At 43.3% G+C, this 21,249-nt stretch overlaps 1 protein-coding gene across 1 annotated transcript in view; it reads left to right on the top strand.

Moving 5' to 3' along the window:
* Positions 1–21,243, top strand: part of CASP10 (caspase 10) — a 29,883-nt gene extending 8,640 nt beyond the window's left edge. The window contains exons 4-8 of the mRNA XM_015559155.1: positions 1,727–1,865; positions 7,818–7,897; positions 13,991–14,099; positions 15,221–15,713; positions 20,289–21,243. Coding sequence (XP_015414641.1) covers positions 1,727–1,865; positions 7,818–7,897; positions 13,991–14,099; positions 15,221–15,713; positions 20,289–20,442 — 975 coding nt within the window. The 3' untranslated portion in view covers positions 20,443–21,243. The remainder of the gene's footprint in view (positions 1–1,726; positions 1,866–7,817; positions 7,898–13,990; positions 14,100–15,220; positions 15,714–20,288) is intronic.
* Positions 21,244–21,249: the final 6 nt, after the last annotated feature.

The raw sequence follows: 21,249 nt of genomic DNA, 5'->3' as shown, positions 1-21,249 counted from the left end.
CCACACAAGCCGACATAAGCAGATTTTTAGTTTCTCATCATTGCCCCACATGGTTTTCTTTGCCTGGAATGTCCTTTTCCATGTTGGCAGTGAAGCATTAGTCATCCTCCAAGGTGCAAGTCAAGTCTCTCCTCTCATGGGCAGCTGTGTGAAGCCCGCTATGTCGAATAGATGATGCATTATTGAGTGGCATCAACATTTAAGTCATCTTTGACTCTTTCTTCACTTCTTCACCCACTTCCAATTGAACTTCAAAACTCACCAAATTGCAACTCAGAAATGTTCTCAAGTCCAGTGCCTCCTCTGCATTTCCACCAGCAGGTCTCGATCATCTCTTCACCAGAGTATTTAGCCTTTCTGCCAATATTTTCTCTCGAATCCATTCCTTCTCCAACCTATTCCCAAAGTCTCCTATTTAAAAACAAATCTATTCATGTTACTGTTCTTAAAAACCACTATTGTTACCCCTTGGGCCATGGGACATTGCCCAAGCTTCTACATGGCGTGTGTGTTCTTTCACCGTCTCTTATCAGCCCATTGCTCCAGCCATGACCTGGCTCTCACCCATGGTTTGTGCTCAAAGCCTTCTTTTCAATATCCTGCACACACTGCCCCTTTTCGACTGTTCAACCATTCATCACGTCTAGAGACCTCTTCCCCAGATCCTACTCTGCTAATAGTGTTCACTTTCTGAATATTTTCTCTTTTCTGGGGGCTCTAGTATAATTTTATTCATATGTACTTTCTTTCAGAAGCAGCTTAATACATTGAGAAGCCCTAATCATTGAAAAGATTTGGTGGCTTCTATCCCATATGTAATTCAGTATTAAAATAATACTAGCCAATTTGAGCTTTTCCCAGGAGTACTTATGAGATTTTTCTTTTAAAATACCAAATATAACATTCTTTCAAAAACATTTTATGCTCATTTCCTTGGTGCCTCTTTTTTGCTGCTGTGTTAAAGGTAGTACAGCTCAATGGTTAATGAAGGAGACTTTGCCACTTACTGGCTCTGTGACCTTGGACAAGTTGTCGACTCTGTGCTTCAGCTGTTTCATTTTTTAAAATATATTTTACCGATTTTTTACAGAGAGGAAGGGAGAGGGATAGAGAGTTAGAAACATCAATGAGAGAGAAACATCGATCAGCTGCCCCCTGCACACTCCCCACTGGGGATGTGCCCGCAACCAAGATACATACCCTTGATTGGAATCGAACCTGGGACCCTTGAGTCCGCAGGCCGACGCTCTATCTGCTGAGCCAAACCGGTCAGGGCCAGCTGTTTCATTTTTAAAATGGAGATTGTAGTAGTATCTACCTCACTGAGTTGTTTTTGAGGTTAATATATGGCAGGCACTGAATGGCATGTAGTACTCAAGATGTCTCAGAAAATGTATACACACTTTGAATAGTTATAAAGACAGTGTAACTGCCTTTAAGATACATTTCATTTTCAAAATGCAATTGAAATTAAAGACATGATGTGTATACATTTTGGGGAGAGACACCATATATACTAGTATACTGGCTTTTGATATGAATACAGATTGTATAGAGATTGACTTGGTCATACTTCTTCCCCCACACTATTGAACTACTCTGGGATAAACAACCTACGTTATTCATCCATGCAAAACCTGGTGCCTCATGGCCACGTAGGCAGTGTTTAATGAATGAATGGATAATCAGTAGGCAAGTAAATGTGACTCCATTAATTCTCTTGCAGACCTCTCTAAGTTTCCTGGAACATCTGGAGAAACAAGCTAAAATAGATGCAGATAATCTGACCTTACTGGAGAATCTCTGCAACACTTCTGCACCTCATCTTATGAGAAAGATAGAAAAATATAAAAGAGAGAAGAAAGGTAACTAACTCATGCTTACTTGCTTGCATCAGACCATGGGAATTCTTAAATTAACTGGTCACGTGTGATGTTATCAGTCTGATAATATTCTCTGGGAAAGCCAGGACTCTCCTGAGCTTGTTTATTCAACTCATTGATTGAGTGCATACTTTATGCTAGACACAGTTTTAGAAGCTCCTCTTGGGAACTTGTATTCTAGTCGGAGGAAAGTACTTTTAGACAAATATCTTCTTCTTATTCTTATGTGGGAGTGAGAGTACAGGAACTCAGTTAGAATGAAATAACGAAAAAGGAGGCAGGATAGCACAGGGAGTATGCTATGGAGTCAGATTGCCAGGACACCATTTATTAGTGGTGCTGTGGGCACTGCCTTAGCATTTTTACGCCTCACTCTCCCTATCTACAAAATGAGGTAATGATAGTACTCGCCTCATGGTTTTTCTTGAAGATATGAGTTTTATTGTATTTTAATTAATTTATTGTTAATCCTCATCCGAGGATATTTTCCCATTGATTTTTAGAGAGTGAAGGGAGGGGGAGAGACAGAGATAGAGAGAAACATCGATGTGAGAGAGACACATTGATTGGTTGCCTCCCGCCTATGCCCCTACCAGGGCCGGCGATTGAGCCTGTAACCCAGGTACTTGCCCTTGATGGGGAATCAAACCCGGGACCCTTCAATCTGAGGGCTGACACTCTACCCACTGAGCCAAACCGGCTAGGACTTGAAGCTATGCATTTTCTAATTCCTATGAAACGCTTGTCTGGCATAGAATAAAGCATTCAATACATGTTTGTTGGAGAGGAGAGTCATGAAAACTTTCCTATGGTACTCTCAGAAATTACTATCAGAGAATAAATTTATTATTCTACTTTTCTATTTTGTATAGGTAGGATTGCTTTGGTATAGAGGCAATAGCACAGGGCAGAAATCAAACCTGGCTGCCTCTCTGTGTATCAACTTGTGAAAAAGTTGTGTTTCTCTGGGTCTATTTCTCCACTGTTAAACAAGAGCTACAGATAAAAACTCCTGACTATATTTAGGAAGCCTTTATGCCACACCCATATTTACTTAGGTGAATCAATCTAGTGTGCAAATTTCTGTGCTTGAAAATGAAACTAGCCAAAAGGAAACTCCTCTCTAAGAATTCTCTAAATACAAGATGAACTTTGGAACAAAATATATTGTTGTTAAAATGATAAACTCTCAAACCACAACTACAGCAATGAATGAATGTATAATTTAAGTAAAAGTTACGAAGAAAAAAATGCAGGTCTTCTAACCAGCAGAGTATCAAGTGAGAAATAGAAAGCAGGAAGTTGATGTCGAAAGCATATTTGGAATCCTCGTCTGAACTCTGAGGTTTTGTTTTCCGATCACATTGCCATTTTCTTGTCATGTGCCCGACATGAGGTAAACACAGGGCAGGGGGGCAGCACTCTAGTTTTCATGTAGTAAGTGCCTCCCTGAGTCCTGTGGGCTGAGCTTTAGATCAGAAGAATTCTAATTTTGACTTTTCTTTTCCACAACCTACCTGCTGTGTGGTCTCCTTTGGGTGTTGAAAGAAAAACTCGTGTTTTCTTCTACTAGCCCACCAGCACCCCAGGAACACCTCTGACCCCAGCTGTGTGGGGTTTTCCAGACCCAACAATTCTCTGTGGACACCAACTGTGTGTCCTACATTTGACTCACTTTTGACACGAACCAGAGTTAGCGCAGACCCTAACGCCATTAGTGAAGGTCTCAGGCCCCCAAGACTGCCCCCCACTTCAGATGCCAATTACAAGTAGTGGGTCCCCAGAGTACACACAGCATCTGTCCGATTTGGGTACAAGATCTCATGATCCCCTCCTCAGGTTCAATAATTGGTCTCATGATCCCCTCCTCAGGTTCAATAATTGGCTAGAATGGCTCCAGGACTCTGGAAGCCTGAGTCCTTGCTAGATGACTGGATTATTAGGAAAAGACACAGCCAAGCAGAAGAGATGCATAGGGTGAGGCGGGGGAAGGACGATGGCGCTCCCAGGCTCTCTCGGGGCAGTTCACCCTCCCCATACCTCCATGTTCACCAACCTGCAAGCCCTGTCCCATTTGTATCTGATTAGGACAGAAGCTCTGCTTAAGAACCACCAGGATATCTTCCTCAGTTTTCTTGAGCCTTGGTGTGACTTAGTATTTTAAAATTATTATTAAAATATGTGTAATAATTATAATAAAAATTAAATAATGACAACAATACAGAGTATAGAAGGTAAAAGTCTCTCTCTTCTCCTTCCTCCACTGACAGCCCATACCCCAGAGATAACCACTGTTTGGAGTATGTTTTTGTAGCCTTTCTTTTTTTTAAAATTTAATTTAACTTACATTTTAAAAATATATTTTTTATTGTTGATAGCATTACAGATATCTCCCATTTTCCTCTCTTTACCCACTTCCTGCTAGCCCCTCCCCCTACATCAGTGATGGCGAACCTGACACACGGGTCAGAGGTGACACACGAACTCATTTTTTTTGGTTGATGTTTCTTTGTTAAATGGCATTTAAATATATAAAATAAATATCAAAAATATACATCTTTGTTTTACTCTGGTTGCAAATATCAAAAAATTATATGTGACACGGCACCAGAGTTAAGTTAGGGTTTTTCAAAATGCTGGCACGCCGAGCTCAAAAGGCTCACCATCACTGCCCTAGGTCTCCACCACACTATTGCCCGTGTCCATAGGCTATGCATATAAGTATATAAGTTCTTTGGTTTATCTCTTCTCATCCCCACCCCACATTGAGGTATGTCAGTCTGTTCTATGCCTCCATGTTTTGGGTCCTATTTTGTTGGTCAATTAATTTTTTTCATTAGATGCCTCATATAGCCTTTCTTCTTTATAGCAACAATTGTGTGTGTGTGTGTGTGTGTGTGTGTGTGTGAAGATTAATATATATTTATGTAAGATCATGCTAATCATATTCCATACTTTACTTTATTCTTACCCAATATATCTGACATTTCCCATAGCTCATTCTTGTTAACAGTTCCACAGAAAATACATTTGATGTACATATCATATTTATTTAATTACTACTTTATAAAGCTGTGGTATATTTACACAATGAAATACTACACAGCTATAAAAAAGAAGGAAATCTTACCCTTTTTGACAGCATGGATGGACCAGGAGAGTATGATCTTAAGCCAGTCAGAGAAAGACAAATACAATATGATCTCACTAATACGTGGAATCTAATGAACAAAATAAACTGATGAACAAAATGGATACATGGAATAGACTGGCTGGTGCCTGAGGGAGGGGGCTAGGAGTGACTGGATAAAGAGTGAAGGCATTAGCTAAAGAACATATATGCGTGGACATGGACAACAGTGTGGTGAAGGCCAAGGGAGGGGCAGAGGAGGGGTGGAGGTGGGCAAAGGGTGGGAAAGGGGGACACCTGCAACAACGTCAACATTAAAAATGTTTAATAAAAAATGTATTAAAGACTAAACATTGACCTAAGAAAAAGGATTTTCTTTTTTCCCTTTCTTCTTTCCCCTTCCATACTTCTTTCTTTCCTTTCTTGTTCTTTTCTTTCCTGTTTTTCTTTTCTTTTTCCTTCTTTTTCTTTTAGTTGTTATAGTCCGAGTTCTGGCTTTGATGCTGAGGCAATGCTGTTGTAATCTCTAGTTGGCAATTCTCTGACGTTGTAAGCACCATATGTTTAGAAATGGTATCTGGTAAAGTATATAGTAAATTTTAAGAACTAACAAAATTATTAAAATAATAAAAACAAAAAACAATAAGAAATAAAATAATACCAGGACTGAAAATAAAATGGTAAATAAAAATAATTTATAAGTTCACTTTTTCTTCTGAGTATATATATGTAGACCTCTTTAAGCAAATGGCATTACAAATTTATAGGTTTCTGTAAAATAATTTCTTTTGCTGATTGGTTACCTTGAACTGCTGCTGGTCAGATTGTTGTTTTCCGATCTGTGATTCTATTTGCTGCCTCCTGGGTAGTGACATTTCCTTAGATCAGGAAAGTGAATCATTGCCTTAAGGAGAGGGAGAAATAACTTTCTTTTACTCTGTCTAGAGTAAATGTCAGCTTTGTTTAGAATATTCAAGTACAAAAAATAAAAAATTTTATACCTATGACTGTTAAGAAAAAGTTCATTGTTCTGAGAATACTACTAAGTCACTGAATTAAAATATCCCTTGAGATGTGAATTACCTAAAATTTCATATCTTTAATATTCAAATGTTCATGGTTATTTTCTTAGAAATATTTTATAAATTGATATTAGAAAGAGGAAGGGAGGGTTGGGGAGGGATGGAGGGAGAGAGAGAGAAATATCCATGTGCGAGAGAAACATCTCTCACTCACCCCGACCAGGGATCAAGCCCGCAACCTGGGTATGTACCCTGACGGGGAATTGAACCCTCTGCCTTTTGGTGTATGTTCCAATCAACTGAGCCACACTGGCCATGGAAAGAAATACTTTTAATAAGATGATTCAATCTTATTATTTTTTACTCTGGAATACAGAGTTTTAAGCAGCAAGTACGTAATACATCCTAGTGAAAATACTGTGATAACACCTAAGTTCAAAGGCACTTATCACTAGAAAAAAGGTGTATGTACTTGGATGTTTTTACTTTTAAACATATTTTGTCTCATCACAATAATACATGAACCACAATAAGGCATACGGAAGCATGGAAGGCCATCATCTATAGTAATAAAAGCAGAATATGCTAATTAGACCAGATGTCCTTCCGCACGACTTTCCGGATGAAGCCAGGGCTGTGAGGGAAGCCTGGGTCCTGAGTGCTAGAGGGAAGCTGGTGCTGGCAGACAGGGGAAGGAAGGCCTACTCTTGCACGAATTTCGTGCATCGGGCCTCTAGTGTTATATAAAATTTGATACAAAAACTTAGGATCATGTTATAAATTAGATAATCATGTCAAAAATGTAAAATTCCTATAAACTTGAAAGGTTAGAGCTTCAGGTACGTAATACATTTTAAAATATAGTCCCCCCATTTTCCTATTGGTTGAAATAGGATTCCAGGAAACCTTTGTAAGGGCTTGTCCTGATGGTAGAAACATAATGTCGGCAGGCGATGCAGAAACTTCTCCGAAAAGTGCAGCTTGCTTAAGAGGCCCCTGTGCAGAAATGGCTGCGAGGCTCTGCTTTTTAAACATCTGAGCCCAGTGAGCCACCAAGAGCCCTTCTTACTCCTCAATATTCACACTTCCTTCAAAAGCGAATGGAAAATGTCATTCATTGAAGCCTTGATTTTAGCAATAGGTTCACCACCTGTTGGCAATTGGTATACCTGACACCTCTGTTGACCACTTACCTCATGAGCTTCATCTTAAACTCCTGTAATTCAGCATTAGAAATTGCATCTGCTTTGGCAATCACTGGTATCATGCTCACCTTGTTGTCAAGGCTCTTCATGGTTAAGAGATCAAGTGTCTTCAGAGAGTGGCCGGTTGGTGAGATGAGGCAGAGGCCCGCATGGGTCTGAGGAGAGTGGTAGTTGAAGAGATGATGCTTAATCTTCAGTTCTTCTTGGAGCGAGGCCTCAAAATGAGCATCTATGCAGTCACTGCTGGTTGGTAGGTCTCTTCTTTGTTTATCTGGTCACCAAGTCCCACTGTAGTCACAATGGCCAATTGTAACCGAACATTACTTTATTGGAGTTCATATGCCTGAATTTTAGGTCTAACGTGGGTAAAATCTGAGGATTCACGGTCTTCAAAATTAGTAATAATGTATTAATCAGCATTGATTTTCCAATTCCAGTCTCCTCAACACAGAGATTATTAAAACAGAAGCCTTGCTGAATGGATCTACTGACCAGCTGATGAGGCAAACTCTGAAAAGCAACGTAGCCAGACATCGTTAAAAAACAAATATTTTCTATTTTTTTTTTTTTTTTGCAGAAGCTGAGCAAAAGGAGAAAGAACTCCTTTCTGCTTCAAGCATTAATCAAATCCGTCAAGCCTTACCAGCAAGTTCATCGGTATGTTGGTAAATATTTAACCACCAGCTCTGCTCTCCACCCCACGTCTCCAAGAAAGAGAAAGAGATAGAGACACCGATTTCCATCTGATTTCCAGTTACTAATAGGATATCAACTGTATCGCAGAATTTAAAAATCTAACACTAGCTCTCACTAGCTGGCTTGAGCTGACTCCAGGGCAGTACTGTGTTGTGCTGTGCCATCTGTTCTTATCTGTGGGGTCCAGTCAGGGCTGGCCTCATGGGCACACAGCCTGTGCAGTCACATACAGCCCGGGCTTTTTTAATGCTTTTTTCACTGTCTTGAAATTATTTTTTAAAATATGTTTTAAAAATTTCTTTTTAATTTTAGAGAGAGGGAGAAGGATAGAGAGATGGAAACATTGAGAGAGAGAGAGAGAGAGAGAGAGAGAGAGAGAGAGAGAGAGAGAGAAACACTGATGAAAGAGAAACATCCATCTGCTGCTTCCTGTAAGCCCCCTATTGGAAATTGAGCCTGAAACCTGGTCATGTGCCCTGACTGGGAATTTAACTGTGACCTCCTGGTTCATGGGTCAATGCTCAAACGCTGAGACACACGAGCCAGGTGAAATTCTTTGTTTTTTTAATCCTCACCTGAGGATATGTTTGCATTGATTTTTAGAGAGAGAGGAAGAGAGAAAGAGATTGGTTGCCTCCAATATGTGCCTGGACCTCAGATCTAGCCCGCAACCTAGGTATGTGCCCTGACCGGGAATTGAACCTGTATTTATGGGCCGACTGCCAATGTTCCATCCAACTGAGACACACTGGCCGGGGCTGTTTTGAAATTCTTAATAATGTATAGCTGTTATTTTACACTAGGCCCCACAAATTAGGTAGCCAGACCTCCCCAGAGGACAAGAACGGAGTTTCTGTGGTGCCCAGCAGCGGGAGGGTGGGGAGAGGGGGAAACACGGGGGAATCTGCCCTCTGTTCCTCACGATGTGAGCGAGACCCTTGGTGGACAGGTGACGTTCTTCCTGGGCTTTGTTTCTTTCCAGCAGACTCGGGCAGTTCTCTTTTGCCAAACTCTGTAACTCTGCTGGCATCAGTGAAGTTAGCTTGGCCTAGGAAATTTTTGTTTTTGTTTGTAATTGTGGTAAAATACAAATATCATGAAATTTATCATCTTAACCATTTTTAAAAAATATCTTTTTATTGATTTCAGAGAGAAAGGGAGTGGGAGAGAGAGACAGAGACATCAATGAGGAGAGAGAATCACCGATTGGCTGTTTCTAGCAACCCCCCACTGGGAATCAAGCCTGCACGCAGGGCATGTGCCCTGACTGGAATCAAACTGTGATCTCCCAGTTTGTGGATCAACGCTCAACCACTGAGCCACAGTGGCCAGGCATATCATCTTAACCATTTTTAAATGTACAGTTCAGTACTGTTAAGTACATTCCCATGGTTGTGTAACCAATCTCCTTCTCGAACTCTTTTTATTTTGTAAAACTTAAACTTTGTAGCCACTAAACAATAGCTTCTCATTTCCCACTCCCACCAGCTCTTGGCAAACACCATTCTACTTTCCGTCTCTATGAACTTGACTACTCTAGTACCTCATAGACTAGTAAATGGAGTCATACAATATTTGCCTTTTTGTGACTGGCTTATTTCGTTTCATGTATAATGTCCTCAACGTTCATCCATGTCAGAATTTTCTTCCTTTTAAAGGTTGAATAATGTTCCATTGTGTGGATAGCCCACACTTCGTTTATCCGCACCCACTGATGGCTACGTGGGTTGCTTCCACCTTTTGGCTACTGTGAATGATGCTGCTATGACCGTAGTACAAATATCTCCTCTAGACCCGGCTTTCAGTCCTTTGGGGTGTTTACCCCGAAGTGGAATTGCTGGATCTTAGGGTCATTCTGTATTTCATCTTTTGAGGAACCACCATACTGTTTTCCACAGCAGCGGCATCCTTTCTGCCAATCAGACAGAAAGGATCCAGTTTCCCCATATCTTCACCAGCACTTATTTTCCCGGTTTTTGACAGTAGCCATCCAGATGGGTGTGAGGTGGTATCTCATTGTGGTTTTGATTTTCATTGCTTCGCTCATGATTAGTGATGTTGAGCATCCTTTCATGTGCTTGTTGGCCATTTGTATGTCTTCTTTGGATAAATGGGTTGTTTTTAAATTGGGTTGTTTGTGGAAATTTTATTTTTTATTTAAAAAAATTTTCCATAGAGTTCCAGTCAAGACAATGGTGTAAGTAAACATGGTATTCAGAACCTCTCACAACCACATCAAAATTACAACTAAGTTACAGAACAACCATCATTCAGAATGCCTGAAATGTAGCTGAAGTCCTGTAACTAAGGATATATAGAGGGAGTCACATTGAGACTGGTAGGAAGGGTGGAGACATGGAACAGCCTGGTCCCATTCCCATGTGTGGCACATAAAAATGGGGAGGAATATCTCAACTGTGGAGGTCCCCTCTGAAAATACAGGGGTCCCAGCCCAACACCAGGGCCCCCAGCCCAGGGTTCCAGTGCTGGGAAGACAAGTCCCCATCACTTCCAGCTGTGAAAACTAGTGGCTGAGTGAGATGAGGGGCTCCAGAGTCCCAGGCATTGTGCATGAAGGGTCCACACACTGACTCACTCAGACTCCCTTGCTCTGAAAATTCTCTCCACTGTGTCTTTGTGGACCTTCCCCTTTGGAAGAAGGGAGATGATTCTCTCCTTGTCACTTCCCAGTGGCCTTTTCTATGGCTGGAGATGAGGCATCTGTCCTTTTCTGCATCACGTCACTTTTTGTTAACATTTACATTTCAGGTTCATTGTAAGGGATACATCTCAAGAACATCCATATGGAAGAGATCCATAGGCAAGAGATGAGAGGTGGGAGTGGCAGGGAGCTCCGTACCTTCTCAGGGCACACCCCCTCAATGTGTTTGCCAACCCAGCAAGTCTAGATTTTCAACTCTCCTCCTAACTCTGTGAATTTCCTGCACTTCCTCTTTCCTCAACATGAGGGGACTTGGCAAGATGAGCCCGCAAGGAGTAATGGTAGATGTTCCCAATGCACTTTTTATAACTTGGATCAGGATGGCAGAAAGAGATATATTTTACATATAGCAAGTTATTCACTGGGACTTGGGAGAAGGTTTACAGATTAGTGGAGAATTCATTTCTTATCTCAATTCAGAGCGAGCCAATGAACGCATGGATTATACCAGGTTTTTCTATGGGAGGGGGAAGAGGAGGCTTCCACTTGGAAAGCCCGACATAACAGCTTCTGGGGAATGCAAGCAGCCCTTCAGAATTCGGACACCCCCTGTGAGGAGGGAGGGAACCCCTGGCGGCCCTGAGGCGCCAGGCTAGCAGGGACAGAGTGGGATGTAGAGTCTGAGGATGTCTGGTATGTGCTGCCTGCAGAGGGAGAGAGACCAGAGGGAGGGGCTCGGCAATGGTGTGTATTTTTCCTTGAATCCTTGCCCAGAAACCATAACCTCAGGGAAATATTTCAGGCTCTGCCATTGGGAGAACCTGCTTGTGAACAAACCGGTTATTGGTTCTACACGCTCCACTTCCCCAGGAATCTTAGCTGGGAGGTTATGTGATATGGTGTTGGTGAGAATTAACCATTATTGAGCTCTGTCATGTGCTAGGCCAGTGATGGCGAACCTATGACACGCGTGTCAGAGGTGACACAGGAACTCATTTTTTGGGTTGATTTTTCTTTGTTAAATGTCATTTAAATATATAAAATAAATATCAAAAATATAAGTCTTTGTTTTACTATGGTTGCAAATATCAAAAAATTTCTATATGTGACACGGCACCAGAGTTAAGTTAGGGTGTTTCAAAATGCTGGCACACCGAGCTCAAAAGGTTCGCCATCACTGCGCTAGGCACTGTTCTAAGAGCTTTCTAGGACTTATCTCATTTAATTCTTCAATCACATTATCACTGAATGATGAGGAAACGAAGAGCCAAGAGGTCAAGCACTTTGCTGAAAGCCAAAGTGGCTAGAAAGGAATGGAGCTGGAGTTTGGCAGTCTGACCCCAGAGCTTGCCCTCCAAACACCTGGCTTCACTGTGTAGCTGCAGGAGCTCAGGCAATGGCTTCACTTCTTTGAAAAGTAAACAAGTTTCTTTCAGTTTTGCAATTGTGCGGTTTCACAGTTAAAACATGGCTCCCTGGGACCCCAGCTTCTCCAAGGTGAGGAGGAACATGCAGGTGCACCTCTTTGTATGACAGCAGCTTGGGTCCTTTTCAGTGTGTTTTCTGGTCTGGTGGATACTAGACTTGCTCAGCCTGAGGTGAGCACCCAGGACAGACCCTTAATCTTAACCATAGTTAACAACTGACTCAGAGGCTAGGGTGGAGCTCACCAGATTCTACTGAAGTCTGGCTGGTGGGCCAAGAAAAGTTTCAAGAGATATTTTCCTGTTATTGTTCTGTGACAACTTACCCTTGGCTTCCTCTTTATGATGGATCCTTAGTCAGAGGAACCAGGGAGTTTTTGGAAACCCTTCAAAGCACTGCAATCCTCAGCCAATGCCGAAAGCCTGGTTAAGTAATCCCAGGGCTATGGACTGATTTTTGTCTTTCCCAGATTGAGTCTCTGGGCCTGTTTTCTTTAATTTTTAAAATTGATTTTATTTATGTTTATTTTATTTTGTTGTTGACAGTATTATAGATATCCCCCATTTCTCATCCTTTACCCCCTTCCTCCTAGCCCCTGCCCCACTGCAGGCCTTCTCCACACTATTGTCTGTGTCCATTGGTTGTGCATATATGCATGAGTTCTTTGGTAAATCTCTTCCCATATCCCCCTTTCTTCTCGTTCGTATCTGCTCAGTGACTGCACCCAAACAAGCTTTCTAACAGAAACATTTGATCTGATTCATGTGGCATTGACTCTCAACCCACCTTGTGTAAGGATATCTAAGTGAGGAGATAATATTTGAAGAAAATAAGTATTTCTCTTTCTCGGTGACCAAGTAACCCTGGTCTCCATGGAGATGTTGGGACCATCTGCTTACAGTCTAACTTCTGGAACCAGCACAAAGGTCTGGGCAGTTTCTTTGGGGGGCGTCTCCAACTGGGGTCTCACCCTGAGTGGCTTTGAGGGCTCAGAGTTCTTTGTGTCTGTCTTGGTTCTTCTTCCTCTTTCTGTGATCATCTCTGTCCTTCCTACCTTTCTTTATAACCTTCAGAAGTGTGCTGACACTTGCTATGGAGGGGACACTATTGCCCTTTCAGTCACACATACTTTTTAAAAAAAAAAAATTTTTTTTTTGATTTTTTACAGAGAGGAAGGGAGAGAGATAGAGAGTAAGAAACATCGATGAGAGAGAAACATTGATCAGCTGCCTCCTGCACATCTCCTACTGGGAATGTGCCCACAATCAAGATACATGCCCTTGACCGGAATCGAACCTGGGACCTTTCAGTCTGCAGGCCGACGCTCTATCCACTGAGCCAAACCGGTTTTGGCAGTCACACATACTTTTAAAATTATTTCCAGAAAGGGAATTTCTTTTTTATCCACTGATGCCACTTCTTTTCCGTTTAAATTCAAGCTGTACCATGTTTTCAGGAGATCATTTTAGCCACACAGAGGCCCCCTGAAGCCAACTCAGATAATTTATAATCACAGGCTGTGATAGCCTTCAGAAATAATTGCATACATTTTAAAATCCCCACTGTGATTGCTACCAAAGAGATTTCTCTGGCTTTGGAGAAAACAGATCACTGAATCCTACCATCTGAAAAAAATTATCATTTGATATTTTTGTTGTCTTGTTAGGTCCTTACCTATGCTTTCTTCACTTTGCTAATCCAAAAAGGAAGATGCTTTTGCATGAACCCTGGGTTTTCCAAAGTTGAAAAACATACTGTTATTTGATACTGAGAATTGACATTTTGCAATCAAACCAGGTGAAGTCTGAATTTTAGTCAGGGCCTGGCCATTGATTAATTCCAGACCAGGCCCAGGATCTTGAGAATTCTCTGCCTTTAGTATCGATAAATGGAGTGGTTGGTTAGAAACATTAAACTCTTAAAGTGAAGATTCTCTAATAAGTGGTTCCATCTCTTCTTCTTTCAAGGAGGAAACTGTGTACAGGATGGATCGTAAACATAGAGGCTACTGTGTTGTTATCAACAACCAGAACTTTACCTCACTGTCAGAAAGACAAGGGACCAATAAAGACGCTGGTAAGAAAAGCTGTAATAGTATATAGAATGGAAGCTGGGGATCTTAAAATCATTTTTCATTTTCATATTTTCTTCCTGTAATTTTTATTTTTTATTTATTTTTAAAAAAAATTTTTTATTGATTTTTTTACAGAGAGGAAGGGAGAGGGATAGAGAGTTAAGAAACATTGATGAGAGAGAAACATCGATCAGCTGCCTCTTGCACATCCCCTACTGGGGATGTGCCTGCAACCAAGGTACATGCCCTTGACCAGAATTGAACCTGAGACCCTTCACTCCGCAGGCCAACGCTCCATCCACTGAGCCAAACCGGTTAGGGCTCTTTCTGTAATTTTTAATCTTCCAATTAATGTAAGGATGATATTACAAATGTTTCAAAGCCTCCTATATACCCCTAGTGTTTTAGTCTATCCAGGCTGCCGTATCAAACAACCGAGACTGGGTGGCTTATAACCAACCAATCTGTATCTCTCATGGTTCTGAAGGCTGGGACGTCTAAGATCAAGGCTATGGGGTTTCAGTGTCTGGTGAGAGTGTGGTTCCTACATGGCTATCTTCTCATTGTAACCTCACTTGGGGTTTCTTTATGGGCTCAACCCTCATGGCCTAAGCACCTCTCAAAGTTCCCACTTTCTAATGCCCATACCTTGAGGGTTAGGATTTCAACATGTGAATTTTGGGGAGACACAAACTTATAGACCATAGCAACTGGAGTGTCAGCAACCTGCTTACAGAGTGAAAAGGGCCCCTGACCACATATGATTTCGTGATGTAGGCGCGAGCACGCTGGGTCAGTTTGAGAAAACCTGTGTTTGAGCTCTGGCTCCACCACTATCTGGGATTTGTGACCACGGGAGAGTCACAGAGCCTCAGCTCCTCACCCGTGAAGGAGAATGGCCTCTGGCCTCTGCTCACTCGCAGGGCCATTGTGATAGCACTGTGGGTGCTATAAAAAGGCAGGTTAATTATAAAATTTTATTGTTATGAAAGTAAAACTTAATCCAAAGTTTCAGGATATTTGCTGTGCAGTTTGTATAACTATTAGCATTGTTTGACCCCTTTATTTCATTTTGCTCTGGTTTATGTCATCATTCATCCCCCCCACTTTTTTTTTTTAACAGAGTGTCTGAAGCATGTGTTTCAGTGGCTTGGATTCAACGTAGATATGCGGGTTGATGTAACTAAAGAACGCCTGGACAAAGTCCTGCAAGAATATAAGAGCCATCCAGACCATGCCGACGGAGACTGCTTTGTGTTCTGTGTTCTGACCCACGGGCAGTTTGGAGCTGTCTACTCTTCAGACCAGGCCCTCATTCCCATCCGGGAGATCATGTCTCACTTCACGGCCCAGCAGTGCCCTGGTCTGGCTAACAAGCCCAAACTCTTTTTCATCCAGGCCTGTCAAGGAGGAGAGATACAACCTTCTGTGTCCATTGAAGCAGACGCTGTAAATCCCGAGTCAGGAGAGCCTCTCCTTGAGGAAAGTGTTCCTGCGGAAGCAGATTTCCTTCTTGGCCTGGCCACTGTCCCCGGCTACGTATCTTTTCGTCACAAGACAGAAGGGAGCTGGTATATTCAATCTCTGTATAACAATTTGAAGAAATTGGTCCCAAGGTAAGAGTTTCACATTGTTCTATCCACCTACCTGTTTATCCATCCATCTATTCACCTACCTGTCCATCCATCCATCCATCCATCCATCCATCCAACAAACCGGTATTGAGAACCAACATATAGCTGGAAAGGAAGATATGGAATAAAAAAAAAGACAGTCCTGGCCCTCACGCTGCTCACAACCTAGGGACTGACACGTAGATGGGGAAGAGCATCCCCCTGTGGTAGACATATACTGTAAAGCACAGGTGTTATGGGCACACATAGAACTGGTACCTCACCCAGGTTTGGGAGACCAGGGGAAACTTCTAACTGCGGTGAAAGACATGTTGAGCAGAGGGCGCAGCATATATAAAAGCATGGGGGCCTTTAATGTGTTCCTTCCTTTATTAATTTACCAGTCACGCATATTTAGTGAGTGCCTGTGTGTTGCCTGTGGGCCATATGCTTGGTCTCCTGTCTTTGCTCTGACAACTGTCCTTCTGCCTCTGCCACATGCTCCTTACCTGGTTTCCTGGAAATGAGCCTTCACCAAGGTTCTGCCCTGGACACCCTGCCTCCTTTCCCCTCCCCTCCCCTTCTCTCTCCTCTCTGGGTAGTTTTCGCTATCCCCAGAGGCCACTGGCATCTCCATAGAAATGTCTCCCAAATTGCCATCTCTGAGTTCTGCCATCTCTGAAGTTTAGCTGCATCCAATTTTACATCCTCAGCGCCTGGCATAGTATCTGACATATTGTTGAGCTTGGTAACTCTTTGCTGCACCAATGAATGAGTGACCAAGTCAACCTCATTCTGAAGGCCATTCTTACACATTGTCACAACCTGCCAGACACCCTCGGACCTTTGCGTTGCCCCCGGACCTCACATCCCGTATGAACATCCTGAACCCATCTGCTCAGCCCGCTCCGGGAGCTCCTACTCCCGAGAGCCATCTCTGGAAATGGCCTCAATGCTCTGGGAATTTAAGATAGCGAATCCGGATTGGAGCCTCGAGTGACCTAAGCTTTTCTCTCTTTTTTGCCAACCTCTCCGTCCCCACCATAGCCGTCAGAGACCGAAGTCCTATGGCTTCAGAGACGAGGCAATATTTTATCGAGGGACACTATGTGCCTGCTAGACCGGACTGAACTAGGGGCGAGGGAGATGGCTGTAAATCAGAGACAAAAACCTCTTCTCCGGGGTTCGGGCCGCTGGGCGGAGGGAAGGGCGGAGGGAAGGGCGGGCAGCTTTTTTTTTGGGACGGGGTGGGCGGGGGCGCCGGGTCCAGCGCCTACCACGCCAGCCGCCCCGGACATCCGTGAGGACCACGATTCCTGCACCGAGGAGGCAGCCGAATCCAACCGCGACCCCAGTTTGAGCCCGTGGTTTCCCTTCCTGAACAAGAAATGAGAGCCCGGGACGAAGATGAAGAGGAACGTTTCAAAATGCGGCCAAAGCTGTTTCGGGTCGCTTCGGAGAGCCATCGCCCAGCCTCCGAGCCTGGAGGGAACACCCAGCTCCCGAAGCAGAAGGAGAGGGACATGCCTCCTCCCGCGGGGGGACCGGACCGTGAAGACACGCGCCCACCGCTCTCTCCCCCAGCGATGGGGCCGAACCAGAACCAGAACCAGGGCCGCAGGGACCGCGCCGGAACACCCAGGCCCCTTGCGAATGAGCGCCCCACGCCATGGCTTCCTCGATGCTGAACCTGCACGGAAACCGGGACGAAGCTTGAAGATCGCAGGGCAGAGAGGAAGGGAGGGGGACTGGCAGGAACGGCAGTGCCCGGAAAGGCCGGAAAGCCAGAAGCTCTTTCGGGGGAGGAGACCCGGGAGAAAGCCGAGGAGAAGCAAGAAGTCCTCTGCCCTTGTTTTCTGGTCCTTTTTCCTTTTTAAAAAATACATATTTTTACTTAAGAGAGGAAGAGAGAGAGAAATATTAATGATGAGAGAGAATCACCATTTGGCTGCCCTCTGCACGCCCCACACTGGGGACCCAGCCCACAACCCGGGCAGGTGCCTGACTGGGAGTCAAACCGTGACCTCCCAATCCACAGGTCAACGCTCCACCACCGAACCACGCCGACTGGGCTCCTTTTTCCTTTTTTAAAAAAATTTGCCCTCCCCCTTCTTTTCGGTTTGTTTTTATGAGGAACTTTATATAAAGAACTGAATTCCTTAACATTCAGGTGTTCTGGTTGTTTGGAAGTGTTTGCCCTATTGGGGACCCTCAGTCATGAAAATGCACTGTGCTAACTTTCTTTTCCATCCTGGAAACACTCATTTACAGTCATCACACATAGTGAATAAGCAACTCATTCGAAAACTTAAAAAAAGAAATCCCTTCTCCATGTAGCTTACAGTCCAGTAAGAGGTAGACATATAATAAAACTGCAAGTAAATGAGAATTTAAGTTAATAAGATAATTTTAGGAAGTGATGCCTGCTACAAAGAAAGCAAAACAGGATCATGATATGGGGGGGAGGAGGGCAAGGAGCTGTTTGAGAAGGCTTCTTGGGAGAGGTGATCCTGGGAGTGGCTGAATGCTGAGGAGTCAGCCACAGCAAGATTTCAGGAGAGAGAGAACAGCAGGGTGGAGGGACTAAGAATCAGGCAGGGCCTACATTCCTATCTGAAAAATAACAATGCTGCCCTAGCTCAGTGGTCGGCAAACTCATTAATCGACAGAGCCAAATATCAACAGTACAACGATTGAAATTTCTTTTGAGAGCCAAATTTTTTAAACCTAAACTATATAGGTAGGTACATTGTTATTAATTTAGAGTACTCCTAAGCTGGCCTTTGCTAAAATGTCCTCAATCTGATTGAGGTACCTTCGCTGAGGTCAACCCCTTCCAACTCTCCCATCCACACTCGTCTTGTATACTTGTTTCGTCTCCTTTCTGAAAACTGACTTCTGCGCATGGGCCACGAAGTTTCAATCTCACTCTATGTGCGCCCACATGTGGTATTTTGTGGAAGAGCCACACTCAAGGGGCCAAAGACGCATGTGGCTCACGAGCCGCGATTTGCCAACCACTGCCCTAGCTGGTTTGACTCAGTGGGTAGAGCATCAGCCTGCAGACTGAAGGATCCAGGTTCGATTCCGGTCAAGGGCATGTACCTTGGTTGCGGGCTCCTTCCTGGTGGGGGCGGCGGGGGACAGGGGGAGCCTTGGTCAAGGCACTTGCAGGAGCCAACCAATAGATGTGTTTCTCTCACATCAATATTTCTCTGTCTTTCCCTCTCTCTTCCACTCTAAAAATCAATGGAACAATATCCTCAGGTGAGGACTAAAAAAATAATAATAAAAACTAATGATGATGACGAGAAGTAGCAGTAATACTAATCATACTAACAATGATGGTCAGTGGAATATTGCAGCCGGTGTTCTAAGTGCTTTACATAAATTACCTTATTTAATTCCCATGGCAATCCCTAAAATGAGTACTATTATGGTCTTCATTTTAGAGCTGAGAAAAGGGAAGCATAGGAAAGTAAGTAACCTGCCTAAGACCCCATGAGACGTGAGTGACAGAGCTATGGTTCAAACTTGAGTCTGTCTGAAGAGCTATGTGTTGCTTCTGATGATGTGTATTGCCCGCCTCTGGAACATTCATGCTAGTAAATGCTGCACATCCTGCAAGCCCAGGCTCACATGCTCTCTCCTCTATGGAGCCTTCTCTCCTCCCAGCCAGGAGTTCTGTCTTTCTCCTTCAAACTTTCAACAGAACTTTGACCTTTTCAGATGGCATTGATCACATTCTGCCTTGTATTATGAATTTGGTGTCTATGCAATCCTTGGTACATGTTTTATGTCTGCATTTTAAGTGTTTCAGATCAAGAATTGTATCACTTTCATCTCTGTATCCCTCTCCAAACCAAGAATAAAGAGGACATTATTAAGAGGGCTCTCTTCCTCCACCTCTATCACCTGCCTGTCTATTCTTTCCATCTTTCTATGATCCACCCATCCATCTATTTATCTAGCTAGCTATCAGCTTGAAGGAAGAAAAATAATTATATGTAAAATTCCTTTGTGGACTAAGTACATTAAAATGCAAGCTGTAATTATTATAATGTCCTTAAACACTGAATGTAGAATTGAAAATTTTATGTAATTTAGAATTTCTTTTTTTAATTTCAGAGGTATTTCTTTTCTTTTTTTGTTTTGTTAATCTTCACTCGAGAACACTTTTCCATTGATTTTTAGGAAGAGTGGAAGAGAGAGGGAAAGACAGAGAGAAACATCGATGTGAGAGAAACACATCAAGTGCTTGTCTCTTGCACGAGCCCTGACTGGGGCCTGGGCCGGGGAGGAGCCTGCAACCAAAGTTTGTGCCCTTGACTGGAATAGAACCCTGGACCCTTTGGTCCACAGGCTGACACTCTATCCACTGAGCCAAACCAGCTAGGGCCAGAAATATTTCTTTATAGTTGGCAGGATTCCAGTTAGAATCTGGATCTGTTGGGCTAGGAAGGAGTCACATGATTTATGGTCTTATTTCTTTTTCTTTTTTTTTATAGTCTTATTTCTAAGACCTGGTACATGATTTCTGTCTCCTCACTGAAAATATGTTTTCTTCTTTGCCTGCAGACATGAAGATATCTTATCCATCCTCACTGCTGTCAATAATGATGTGAGTCGACGAGGTGTAATGATGAAACAGATCCCTCAACCTCAGTACACACTACGTAAAAAAGTCATATTCCCTGTGCCCCTGCGGGAACCTCCAGAGAGTTTTCACTGAGTCTTAGACTTGAAAGGAACCTTCTCTTCCAACTTCCCACTCAGCATAGGAATCAGTGACAGATGGTGAACTGGCTGGCCTTCATCTGTCACTCTAGCAATAAGAAATGTTCTACTTTCTGACACAGTAAATTCTGTGCCCCCCTTCCCCCCGCCTTTTAACAAATCTAAATGATACAAAACTTTTTTCTTTTTAATTATTGATGCCTTGGGTTATAATCTTGGCTTTTGCTCTGCACCCTCAGAAAAAAGCAATTGACTTTGGTTTGTGTAGCTGTGAAGGAAAAGGTGGAATGAGGGACATTTTAAGGTTCCCTTTCGCTCTAGGAACCAATGTCCTTAGATTTCCCCTCTCCTGACCACTCCTTGTTATAAGGGACCGCTCCTGTGTCACCTCCCCATGGCCCTGTATTGGACATTGACCAATGATGAGATCGCAAGATCATGGTTTCCAACCCTCTCTCTGCTCTTGCCTTCCCAAAGCTTCCTTCTGCACACCTCCTGAGGGGAACCTTTGGTTTACAGCCACGCCGCCTGCTTCCATGTTCAGGAAGGTGCTGCAGGAACTGGGCTGGCTCTAGGAAATGACAGCTGAGTGTACACGAGACACACGCTCAGCTACTCCGGGAGCAGAAACTTTACAACCTGATGCTACTTCCCTGTCGGTCAGGACCTTGCAGAGGCTGGTGACAGAACACTCAACGCAGACCGCAGACCGAGGGAAGCAAAGGACTTACTGCCTCTGCCACTAGAGCCCATGATGCGTGGTGCTGCCTTCCGGGGAGGCCTGAGTCGGGACTCTGGGGTA

This window comes from Myotis davidii, unplaced genomic scaffold (assembly GCF_000327345.1).
Source record: "Myotis davidii unplaced genomic scaffold, ASM32734v1 scaffold914, whole genome shotgun sequence".
NCBI classification, from domain to species: domain Eukaryota; kingdom Metazoa; phylum Chordata; class Mammalia; order Chiroptera; family Vespertilionidae; genus Myotis; species Myotis davidii.
This window is presented reverse-complemented; position numbering and strand designations above follow the sequence as displayed.